General features: G+C 41.1%; 1 protein-coding gene across 1 annotated transcript; it reads left to right on the plus strand.

Annotated features, from left to right (window-relative positions):
- Positions 1 to 4,671: 4,671 nt before the first annotated feature.
- Positions 4,672 to 6,168, plus strand: LOC149081338 (uncharacterized). The gene has a single exon (XM_089238320.1). The coding sequence runs from the start codon at positions 4,672 to 4,674 to the stop codon at positions 5,932 to 5,934; it is 1,263 nt and encodes a 420-aa protein (XP_089094446.1). The 3' UTR covers positions 5,935 to 6,168.
- Positions 6,169 to 13,702: the final 7,534 nt, after the last annotated feature.

Here is a 13,702-nt window from a genome sequence, read left to right on the forward strand (position 1 = left end):
TAGAGTACGGCGCTGCGGTCGGCAACGCCTATATATCACAACAAGTGTCTGGCATAGTTGCTAGATCGGTTACTGCTGCTACAATGGCAGGTTATCGAGATTTAAGTGAGTTTGAACGTAGTGTTATAGTCGGCGCACGAGAGATGGGACATAGCATTTTCGAGGTAGCGATGAAATTTGGATTTTCATGTACGACCATTTCACGAGTGTACCGTGAATATCGGGAATTCGGTAAAAAATTAAATCTACGACAACGCTGCGGCCGGAAAAAGATCATGCAAGAACGGGACAACTGACGAGAATCATTAAAAGTGACAGACGTGCAACCCTTCCGCAAATTGCTGCAGATTTCAATGCTGGGCCATCAACAAGTGTCAGCGTGCGAACCATTCAACGAAACATCATCGATATGGGCTTTCGGAGCCGAAGGCCCACTCGTGTACCCTTGATGACTGCACGACACAAAGCTTTACGCCTCGCCTGGGCCCGACTACACCGACATTGGACTGTTGAGGACTGGAAACACGTTGCCTGGTCTGACGGGTCTCGGTTCCGATTGCTTCGAGCTGATGGACGTGTACGGGTATGGAGACAACCTGATGAATCCATGGACCTTATATGTCAACTGGGGACTGTTCAAGCTGGTGGAGGCTCTGTGATGGTATGGGGGCGTGTGCAGTTGGCGTGATATGGGACCCCTGATACGACTCTGACAAGTGACAGGTACGTAAGCATCCTGTCTGATCACCTGCACCCATTCATGTCCATTGTGCATTCGGACGGACTTGGACAATTCCAGCAGGACAATGCGACACCCCCACACGTCCAGAATTGCTACAAAGTGGCTCCAGGAACACTCTTATGGCTTTAGACACTTCCGCTGGTCACCTAAATCCCCAGACATGAACATTATTGAACATATCTGGGATGCCTTGCAACGTGCTGTTCAGAAGAGATCTCCACCCCCCTCTTACTCCTACGGATTTATGGACAGCCCTGCAGGATTCATGGTGTCAATTACCTCCAGCACTACTTCAGACTTTAGTCGAGTCCATGCCACGTCGTGTTGCGGCACTTCTGCATGCTCGCGGGGGCTCTACACGATATTAGGCAGGTAATCAGTTTTTTTGGCTCTTCAGTGTATATATTGTATTTTCTTAAATTTTGTTTTCTTTTATTTTCTAATTTTTCGTACCATAGAATTTTCAATTGCATTTTTTTCTTGCGCTTCAACTGATTGATCGCATGTACATTTTTTGTAAATATTGTATATATTTCTATTAATGCCTCATACGTTGAATAATCACTACTAATTTTGTTTTTTTACATATTATATTCAATATATATATATGTATATACTCGCATTATATACACTCTGTCTGTCGGAGAAAAAGAAAACACTGTATTTTAGTCAGCACAATACATGTGATACGACTTCTTGTCATGGAGAATGTAGAAATATTTTGCAAAAACAAAACATACAAACCAAAATTCTGATAACTATAAGCGAATTTTTACCGTGTCGTGATATCGGCCTTTTCCGTTCCTTGCTCATAAAACTCATAAAAGTACCTGAATGATGATAATATCCGTGATTCTCTGATAAGCAGCGTCTACTATATTCTTCAAATGGGCTTTTCCAACTAACGCGATTTTGATAATCCGGTACACGTTGGCTTACTATGGGCCGGATTAGTGTATATTATATACTACTGTATATTATATTATTATCCGTTACTGAATTTCATACTATTATTATCATTTTCTTTTTGTTTAGAAACCAGAAGTATGTATTGATTATATAATTTGTTACTAGAACGTAATTCAATTTCAATTCGAATCATTTCTTAGATCGGGCTTTGGCCACCGATTAAATAACATACACAGTCAAACCTCGTTAGTGCGTCATCCGGTAAACACGCCACTCCGCTTAACGGGTCATTTTTTGGAAGTCCCAGTTGTCCTCAGGCAGGAATTGGCACAGCTATGGCTTACTCCGTTTAACGAGTCACTCCGATTACTAAGTCATATTTTTACTCTCCCAAGAGTGACTCATTAACGAGGTTTGACTGTATTTACTGATTTATCACATTTACTGTCTTTTTTAAATCACCTTTACATCGATATTTTGTCGCCATTAGGACACGAGTGCAAAGCAAGAAAAGGTTTGTTATCAATTTTCTCTTTCAATATTTTGTTTGAATACATTAAAGCAGCGTTTTCCAAAGTGTGGATCGCGGAAATCCGGTGTAGTCACGGGGAACCGCGCGAATAAACTAGGGGGTTGCGACAGATTATCCGAAATAAAAACTTCCACAAATAAAAAAATATATATATTTTTTTCATTATGAACAATATTTGTAATATTGGCCGATTTTAAAAGCGAATAATGAATTTGAAATTAAGTGGTTCACGTAATTTCGAAACTTTTCTAATTGAAATTATGTCTCTGGGACCAACGCAACGCCAGTAAAAATGTCATACCCACTATTTGCTAAGCACCCTGTATGTATATATTATTTAATTATTTTTAAAAATAAATATTTCAATGTTTCAAAAAACGCAGGGAGTAAGTATTGATCATCGACCGAGTACAAAATGGCACCATAAATGAGTATTCGCATTATAAATTACTTATTCTAAATAAAAATCAAATCAATTTAAAGATGTTTCAAAGCCGGGGAAGCTCGTCATAAAGGATCGAAGACGCGCGCGCCCCAAGAAAATCTCTGGGCATAAATTTGATGCCCTAATTCGTCTCAATGTTAATTCAATGTGTCAAAACTGATATAGGCTATGTCCCGTGGATTTTAATACTGTTTAATTGAAAATATATATATTCTGAAGCGAAATGTGGTTTCTATTTGTAGGAGAATAATGTAGAACTTTTAGCAAGAGATTCTACTAAACCAGTGGTTTTTAAGCCAACATTTTTCAGGAACGGTTCCTTTCCGCGTACCCCGACCCCGAATCCTCAAGGCACACCCCTCCCCCAATCCGTTTCTCCCATTAGAGATTCCGAAAACTTCGCCAAAAAATAGTATATGTTAAATTAGAATACGGTTTCTTTGTTTTTGAAGTAAGCAAACAAATTTTGACACAAAGATTGGACAAAAGATAAATTAAAGTGATATTTGGGACTGTATTGGATCACGAACTTTTGAAAAATTAGGCTCAAAAGAGGATAAATACAATCTCAAATCCGGAGCTGCATTCAATTTGCCTCTACATTAATTTTTTATATAAGTATACGAAGAGAAAAAGCGCGTTCAACAAGCTCCGTGCTAGAGATATCACAGCCAAAATATTATGGATTTTCTAGAAATTCCACTGTACTCTTCACCGCGACGACCTGCAAAAACTAAGTTCACTATTCTGCCATTAAAGAGATTCTTCAGAGTGGGTATCTGATGCGAGATCTAGAAATTTCTACTTTTCTGCAATGGACGCCACAGTTCAAAATACTCTTGTTTGAAACGATTAGATGTCCACCGATCATCCATTCCCGGCTCTGAAAAATATTTTTCAAAAACGAGGATTTCAATCCTTCCAAGTGCTCAGTTATCGCATCACCGGCTGTTAGCTCGGCTTGTGATAAGAAAACAAGATATACAGAGAAACTGGCTAATTTTGTAGAGATCTGATGTTTGGAAAAATTTCATACCTGCCCCTACTGGGACTCAATCACCGGTCGAGTGATCTACCAACTAAGCTATAGTGACAGATAAAAAATTAGCCAGTTTTTCTATATATCTTGTATTAACTAGTGAAGAGTATATCTTTCTCTAAATGTATGTCGCCATCTGGTGGCCTGATGTCATTGAGCCATAGCTGATTGCGGTCACCGACCATGGCCGCTGTGGTGGTCGAGTGGTTATAGTGACGGACTCGCGATGCGAGGATCCGGGTTCGAACCCCACACTGGTGGTCGGCTGAAGTTGGTTTTCTGTGGTTCCCAACTTCAAGGCGCGAATGCGAGCCGATCTCCCCGTTAAAAAGTCTCGCCACAGAGAGCCACAGGGCTACAACGTTACAAATATTCAATCATTACACTTCACTCACAATTTGAAGTATAGATGGCACAGCACTGAAATATCATAGACAACACTAGCTACACACTCAGACTGTTAGGTGTACACACACTCACTTTGTTCCAGACTCTGCCACGAAGCTGGGCTGGAAGAGATCTCGGCAACGGGATAAGTCCGGTGGCAGGGACCCTGGCGTTCATTCATTCATTGTCACCGACCATGCATGGTATTATTCAACATATTATATGCGCTCCACTGGTTAAATATTCTATCTGTAATGACATCAGGCCACCAGATGGCAACATATTGTGGCAAGACTCAAAATAGGACAGATATTCAAGTATCATTATTAACTCGACTGCAAGACTAGCCATTAGCAAGATATATTTTATTCTTGTCTTTTATTTTATTGTTTATTTTTCATGGAATGTTCGGAGATGTTCGTGTGTTCTTGTTGGATTGTGACTGTGTTTGTAATTGCTCCGTAACGAATATCTAATAAAAACTACGCGACATATTTGGTGGAGGCGCCGGGTAATCCAAAATTACGGAAAACTCAATCAGAAGAAGCCGTAGACTGCAAGGGCTAGGTTCTGAGCCCGTATCACTGCTTGACTCTTTTAGAAGACGTCGGTGCCCGATGGCTATGTCCAAGAATCCGGAAGGTGAGTCGTTAGCTCCATCTATTCAACCTGCTCCCAATGCATATGCCCCAGCTTATCCCATGTACCAAGTGCCTCGCGACCACTGCATATTCTCCGGTACTGATGGTCAAAACCCCGAAAAGTGGCTGAAAGATTATGAAAGGATCTCCAATTACAATCGTTGGGATGACTCGATTCGCTTAGCTAATGTTGTGTTTTACTTGACTGATACTGCTAGGCAATGGTTTGAGAACAATGAAGATCTCATTACAAGCTGGACAATTTTTCAGCGAGACTTCAAAGAGACATTCGGACAGCCCGAGGACATCAAGCGACGATCGGAAGACCTGTTGAGAACCAGGGCGCAGCGTCCGTGTGAGAAGTTTGAGTCCTATATTCAAGATGTTCTCTCATTATGCCGCCAAGTTGATCCATCCATGACAGATGACCAGAAAATTTCCCATCTCCTGAAAGGGATCGCAGAGGATTTCTACCAAGTACTGATAAACAAAGAAGCAGCTACAGTAGACCAGTTCATATCTATTTGTCGACAGATCGAGACTATGAGGAGACGTCGTGTAATCAAGCCACAGTATGAAAGGCTACCAAACGTGACGGCTGTATCTTCGACGACCACAGAGAGTTTGTCAACATTGATCCGACGCATTGTCAAAGAAGAAATTCAACGAGTGATTCCTCAGATAGCTTCGCTTGCACGAGACGACGAAACTGAATGTCGGGAGGATATGATCCGGGAAGAGATACAAAACATGATCCAGGACACGCTAGCCCCTCTCACCCGAGACGACACCGAATCCTTGATGCCCGTAGAAAGAGGTAAGAGGAATTCCTGGAAAACCAGACCGAGACGTCCACAACAACCGGCAACTCCAATCGTAGAGAGGAAAACCGATCTTTGGCGTACACCTGAAAATGTACCGGTCTGTTTCCATTGTGGTCGAGCTGGACACGTGATCAGATATTGCCGCGATCGAAGACGTGACCTCACAGATATAAGGGCCAGGAGGGAGTCAAATCAACAACTGAATTACAACTCTGGACGATCAAGGATGGAACCAAATCGGTTTCAAACACTGGGTTCTAATTTTGTAGCCGAATATGGACATGAGAGTGGAGACGACGACAGACGTTATAGAAGCAGCTCCCCATACCCCAGACGCAATGCAGTTCGCCGACAGTCGCGCTCCCCAGGTCGCCGTCCAAGCCGTTCGCCCGGTCGATCCGCTGAGGAAAACTAGGCTGTGCGACCTGTTACGGGGGTGAGGCCGCAATTGAAGGAAATCCTCCAGTGCATACAGCGGCTAGACTGATGGAAAATTCTGTATTTGTCGTGATAAACGGACATAATGTGAAAGCTTTGGTCGATTCAGGTGCTGACTATTCCGTCGTTACAGAACATTTACGTCGCAAGTTGAAAACACCGTTATTCGCTGAACGTGGTAATATCCTTCGTACTGCCAGTGGAAAGCTAGTGGAAGCTCTTGGACGATGTGTATTAAGAGTGGACTTTAACGGAAATGTACAACCATTCGAATTCTTGGTATTCCCGCAGTGTAGCCATAATCTTATATTGGGTTGGGACTTCTTTAAAGCCACAGATGCAATAATTGATTGTGGCATGGGTGAGATCCAAATTGGTGAAGCTTCTTACTACAATCCTGAATCTGGAAAGGTGATTCATCTGTACGCTGCCGAAGACCATATGATTCCTGGAAATTCTGTCCGGAAAATTTCCGTGGTGAGCAAATGTCAAGAAATCTGTGGAAATGTTATGGTTACTGGCAGAAAAGAAATTCAACTAGAGAAAGAACTGAGTGTACCAGCATCTGTCATCGTGCTTGAAGATGGTCGAGGGGACGTATGGGTATCAAACATTTCATCGCAGTCTCAACTCATACCCCAGGGAAGATCTTTAGTTGAACTCACAGAGCTGGACGACTGTCAATTGTGTTCTCTATCTTGTGATACTGGATCAGAAGACGAAGAAAAGCATAAGTATAAAGTCGTAACAGACATGCAAGGAAAATTAGAGAAACTAGAGCAATTCGTGGATCCTCATCTTGACGACGGAGAACGAGCAAAAATTTTAGAATTATTGAAAGAGTTCATTCACATTTTTGATTTTGAAACCCAATCGGTGAAGATTTCCAAAAGTGTGAAACACAAGATAAACACTGGTAATGCTCTTCCCGTAAAACAGAAGCCTTACAGAGTTTCACTAGCAGAAAGACGTATAATACAAAACGAAGTCGATAAAATGCTAAAACTGGACATAATTGAACCATCTGAGAGTCCTTGGTCTTCCCCAGTAGTGTTAGTGAAGAAAAAAGATGGAACATGGCGCTTTTGCGTAGATTACCGTCGCCTGAATAAGATGACCAAAAAGGATGTATATCCTCTTCCGCGAATTGATGATGCATTAGACAGTTTCGCAGAGGCAGGAATCTATTCTTCTATGGACCTAAAATCTGGCTACTGGCAAATACAAGTAGACGAGCAAGATAAGGAAAAAACAGCATTTATTACTCCCGATGGTCTTTACCAGTTTAAAGTCATGCCTTTTGGGCTCTGCAACGCACCCGCTACATTCGAGAGAATGATGGACAGTTTACTCAAAGGACTGAAATGGCATATTTGCTTATGTTATCTGGATGACGTAATAGTTTACGGATCAACTTTTGAAGAACATCTTTCACGTTTGAGACTGGTAATGAAATGTATAAAAAGAGCTGGATTAACTTTAAACCATAAGAAATGTTGTTTCGGACAGAAGAAACTCAAGATTCTGGGTCACCTAGTGGATAAAGATGGAATTCATCCAGATCCAGCCAAGATAGAAGCCATCGAAAGATTTCCAATCCCGCAAAACATTTCCGACGTGAGGGGATTTTTAGGAATTTGTTCCTACTACAGACGCTTTATTAAGGATTTCTGTGTCATAGCTGCACCATTGCATTGGTTGTTGAAGAAAAATGCAAAATTCATTTGGAAAGAGGAGCAACAATCATCATTCGATCAATTGAAATCATGTCTCACGAAACACCCAGTCCTTGGCTACTACAAGCCCGAAGCAGAAACCCATATACATACGGACGCAAGTGGATATGGCGTAGGTGCAGTTCTTGTCCAGATTCAAGATAGAAATGAAAAGCCGATCGCATACGCTTCTCGGTCACTTTCAACAGCAGAAAAGAATTATTCAACAACCGAGAAGGAATGCTTGGCCGTTGTATGGGCCATAAACAAGTTTCGGCCATACCTGTTCGGACGCCCTTTCACAGTCGTAACCGATCACCACTCTTTATGCTGGCTCGCCAATCTAAAGGATCCTTCTGGACGACTAGCGAGATGGGCATTACGTCTGCAAGAGTATGACGTAACGGTTGTTTTCAAAAGTGGGAAGAAACACAGCGATGCTGACTGTCTTTCTAGGCACCCAGTACTTGAAGCTAAAGAAGAAGAAATAGCTGACGACATCCCCTTTCTCAATGCCATTTCGAATTTTAAAAACGAACAATTAAAGGACTGTCAGTTACAAGTTATCCGAAAGAAGCTTGAAGAAATTGGTAGTTACCGAAATTTCCAGATACTAGATGGGATTTTGTATAAGAAGAACTACGATCCTTTGGGAAAACCATGGCTCTTGGTCATGCCAAAACATCTTCGAATGGAAGTGCTAAAAATCCTTCATGACGCACCCACAGCTGGCCATTTAGGTTTGGCAAAGACTTATGATAAAGTACGTAGAAAGTTCTACTGGCCTGGAATTTATAGAACTGTACGACGTTATGTGTCTCATTGCAAGGAATGTCAAAGAAGAAAATCACCATCACAACGACCTCCAGGATATCTTCAACCGATTAAACCTGCTGATGCCCCATTCCGAAAAATAGGGATAGATCTGCTCGGACGATTCCCGCTGACAACTCAAGGGAACCGATGGATAATTGTATGTACAGATTATCTCACCCGATTCACCATCACGAAAGCTCTGCCAAGCGGTGATGCAATGGAAATCGCAAAATTTCTAGTTGAAGATGTTATTCTAAAGCATGGATCACCAAGAGAAATAATTAGTGACAGAGGTCGATCATTTTTGTCAAATCTTGTAAGGGAAATAAATGAGTTGTGTAAGACTTCGCATCTACTAACTACGGCATATCATCCGCAAACCAATGGCCTAACAGAAAGGTTCAACAAGACTTTGGCAGATATGTTATCTATGTATGTCGACACAGAACAAAAAGATTGGGATTGCATACTACCATACGTCACATATGCTTATAACTCGGCAAAACAGGAAACGACGGGCTTTAGTCCATTCTTCCTCGTTCATGGACGTGATGTAGAGACACCACTGGATGCCATACTACCGGATGATCCCGATCATACTCCCAGTGACTATGTGGCCAAATTAATAAAGAATGCAGAGGAAGCTCGAGAACTTGCAAGATTGCATATCTCGAGAGCTCAGGCGAAAGATAAAAGCCGTTACGACGAAGCTCATCGCGATGTTCAATACAAAAAAGGTGATCTCGTGTGGATTTTTACACCGGTCCGAAAACTCGGTTTATCAGAAAAGCTTCTTAGACGTTACTTTGGACCCTATCGTGTAGTGAAAAAACTATCACAAGTCACATATGAAGTAGAACCTTGTGAGGAAAAGTCCCGAAAGCGGCAACTGAAGGATATTGTTCATGTTTTACGGATGAAGCCGTATCATGACCCAAAAGAGCAACAAGAAGATCCACATCCAGAGAAGCAGAGCCGTACACAAGCGAATGCAAACCGACTTTCAGCAAGTATTCATAATCTTCCTGGACCTCTGACGAGGAGTCGTTCTAAGCAGTTACAGCGAGACGCTGAACATTTGAAGAGGGGAGATATGTGGCAAGACTCAAAATAGGACAGATATTCAAGTATCATTATTAACTCGACTGCAAGACTAGCCATTAGCAAGATATATTTTATTCTTGTCTTTTATTTTATTGTTTATTTTTCATGGAATGTTCGGAGATGTTCGTGTGTTCTTGTTGGATTGTGACTGTGTTTGTAATTGCTCCGTAACGAATATCTAATAAAAACTACGCGACAATATATTTAGAGAAATGGGTACTCTTCACTAGTTAATACAAGATGTATAGGAAAGCTGGCTAATTTTGTAGATATCGGTCACTACAGCTTAGGTGGTAGAGCACTCGACCGACATTCAAGGGGGACAGAGATGAATTTTTTTTCCAAAAAATAAGTATCTCTGCTAAATTAGCCAGTTTTTCCTGGTATTAACTACGACACCCTTTATAAATTTAGCATCTTGTGGAAAAAATTGTTGTCAGATGTACTGTACCGAATGCTTACTTTGCCAGGTTGAACGTACGTTTTCTTTTGAACAGACCTATCACAAATAAAATTCCAATATACAAATATTAGCTGAATTACAAAAATCCGACATTGAGAAATTTAACTCTGGTATATTATTTTGCTTTGAGCTCCCCCCCCCCCCTGTCGTAGAACATTCGACCTACCACTGTTTCAAACATTTGTGAGTCTAGAATCCTATATTATGCCCCACAAACTAACAGTCTCGTTCCTTGTCAGGCAGTGAGTATTCTCCGTAGATTAACCTCACATAGGTACAGTGCCTGAAATGATGTACATTTGTGCAGCTGACAGAACAGTTTTTGACTGTAAACTTAAGATCTATGTATAAACTGGGTGTCTCCTGCATATAACTCCTATTCTAGCTTTTATCTCATCAAACATTTGTCGTAGAGGTATGGTTCTAATTGAAAATGAAATGTATTTAAGAATCACTCCGTGTTAGTTTCAACAGTGGAAATACAGTGTGTCATAAAGTAAAAAAAAAATACATTTTTAAATGGTCCCCTCATCCTTTAATTACCAATTAGAAAGTTGAAAACAAAAATATTTCATGTTTCTAAGTGCAATATTTGATGAGATACTGTATTTGAATTCAAATACAGTGGAACTTCGGTTAGCGATCAATTAGCATAACGAGCCAAAATTTGGCGCTTTGTTTATTTATTGTCGCGTTTTCACAACTAGGCTGATGATGGTTTTCGCTTTCGTGCACACACGTACTGTGGAATTGTAGGTAATATTCTCCCCTGCAACGTCCGGTCAGCGTGCCTCACCGGGAAAATTGAGTGTGACTATTATACGAAACTAGATGTCGCATTGTAATCGCGCGTATGTGCGCTTGTTTTTTATATAAATTCTGCTTTAGTTTTATTCGGTAGGTGGCAGCAGATATTTAAGATCAATGATTATGTTAATCAAGTGTCGGGCGTCTCTTGGATATTCTGTGGGGTGGGGGAGAGGGAGCCCAGTGAAAATCAGATGAATGGGAACCACGATAAGGGCTGAAGAGGGGCCCTCAGAAAGAGAGGTGATAAATTTCAAGAAAGAATTATGGTGGGAAAAATTGCTAAAACTTTCTGAATCCAGCACAGCATGGAACTAGGACCATCACAATCCACAGTCCCATATGGGCGGCCTGAGGGGCCTATCCATGGGGGGGGGGGGGCACATGATGAGATCTGATACTACACAATTTCTGAATGTAATTAATGTGTAAGCTATTTAGCCAAATACGGGTGACCCCAGAACACTTTGTCAGTGCTGTCGTAATACGTGAGCCCACCCTGGGCCTCAAGTTTGAAAGGGGGTGCTCATGATCACGATATTTGGTCAAAATTTTCGAGAGCTTCAATATGAAAATAGTGTACTAGACAGGCATTTCTATTCCATTACGGGGCCGTAGGAAAATTACTGTATCCAAGGGGCGGGCGGAAGCCGATGGGGCTCTTAAGACGACCCTGCACTTTTCCTGGAGACATGATGTAGAGACGCCATCCCCACAGGAGGGAAGTTCAGTGTTTTCTAGCCCAAGATAGCTGCGGGCCAAGGTCAATATCTCTGAAAATTCATTGGCTCGTCCAATATATGTATTTGATTACATTATTTATTATTATTATTGTGTATTGTATATCATTGTATTATTGATTAAATGCCGTTCTTATTAGTCATTTTTATGTGAATGAATAATTGTGGAAAAATAATTATCCGTGTTTCCATTATTTCCTACGGGTGGGGGGGGGGGGGGGTTGATTCGTAGAACGAGCACGTTCGCGAAATGAATTAAGCTCGTTAACCGAAGTCCCACTGTATATGATAGAAGTTGGGAAAGAACAGCATAAATTATTGTCCGTTAGTTTATACAACTTATGCTGTTCTTTCAAAACTTTTCTCCGACTTCGCAATTCAAATGTCTCAGTGAATATTGCACTTGGAAAGATTAATTTTTTTTTTCGTTTTGCCTCAGAAGAGACAGCGCAATAACTTTCTTACAGGAAGTTAAAGGACAGAGGCACGCCATGTAAAAATGCATATTTTTTTTTATTTCACAACACACTCGAAACTGGTACATGCCCAAAAGTGGTACATAGTGATTCTTGATCACATTTTGAGAATTTTTTTGTTCAATTATAACCATGTGTCTACGACAAACGGTTGATGAGATAAATGTCGAATTAGGGGCTTACAGGACACCCGGTATATAGTAATATGAACATGTTGGATCTACAGAAAATAATTGTAATGATCTCCCGCTAATGCCTCAAAAAATAAGTTGTGTCAAAAGTCGAAAATATATATAAATGTTACTAAATTGCAATGCATTGCCCAATTGCATGGAATTATGAAGTTTTGTGTTGAATAAGTACAGGATGTCCCATAAATTCGTGAGTAGGTTAAAAACTCAAAAATTGAAGAAATTTGTATGTTTGAATAAACAGTTTGTTGAATACGGATGTTTATTACAGAAAAAAAAATCAATTCGTATTTTTGTCGATACAGGGTGCTGCACGAAATCAAATAACATAATTATGAAAAGTCCGAACCGTTTTACGACGTCTTCTGTGTCCGAAACGTTCGTAAAGTATAAGCTGCAGATTTTCTTCTGAGGTGAAGCAACTCACCAATAGTGCTTTGTCGACCAATGATCAACATCATAATGGAAATCTTACATATGTGCCAGTAATAGGAAAATTCAGAAATGAGCAATTAATCGTACACAATGCATTTCATAGCACACTGATTTTCCTATTTCAGTGATTTGCTTTTGTGCAGCGAACTCCATCGACGAAAATTAGAACTAATTTTTCTCTGCACCAAAAATAAATTCCCTTTCGTGAAAACAACATTATTGCATTCAACATACCGCATTCTAACATACAAATTACTTCAAATGTTACGAATTTATTAGACACCGTGTATACATCTGTAACCCTTCAAATATACAAATGATCAACCGATACGCTCCTTTCACACGCTGCGGAATCGTCCGTACGGAGGAACTTATGTACGGACGAATCCTCCGTACGGGGATGATTGCTTTTTGCTGTATTACAGAGAAGCTCCGCACGGCCGAATGTTCGTAGCGTGTGCAAGCATGGCAGCCGTGTGTTGTAGTGGCAGCGGACGGCAGCACGACGTCAACTTCACCGTACGGCCACTCGTCCGTATAATGTGAATGCTACCACCCAATTTCGCACGCCGCTAATGGAATGTCTCCGTAAGTCAGATCCTCCGTACGGACGAATTCGTAGCGTGTGATAGGTCTGTATTAGATTTCGTGCTATTGCTGCTGTCAACTCGCGATATATCCCGACAATGCTCTTCTCATAACAAAAGGAGTGAATACAGATGATATCTTGTGGGGGTGGGGGGGGGGGTTACACACATTGCATTTGAATTGCTCTTTTAAAACTTTCAGTTTTATCGTTGTTTGTCACTGAGTACTATTCCTTCAAAATTTCGTATAATGGTATTGATTTCATAAAACTTTTGTGTGTAGGCTACATATACACTGAAGAGCCAAAAAAACTGGTACACCTGCCTAATATCGTGTAGGGCCCCCGCGAGCCCGCAGAAATGCCGCAACACGACGTGGCATGGACTCGACTAATGTCTGAAGTAGTGCTG

The sequence above is a fragment of the Pholcus phalangioides genome, unplaced genomic scaffold (genome assembly GCF_987345545.1).
Source record: "Pholcus phalangioides strain wild (caught in Gottingen) unplaced genomic scaffold, Ppha-v1.0 ptg000010l_1, whole genome shotgun sequence".
Taxonomy (NCBI): Eukaryota; Metazoa; Arthropoda; class Arachnida; order Araneae; family Pholcidae; genus Pholcus; species Pholcus phalangioides.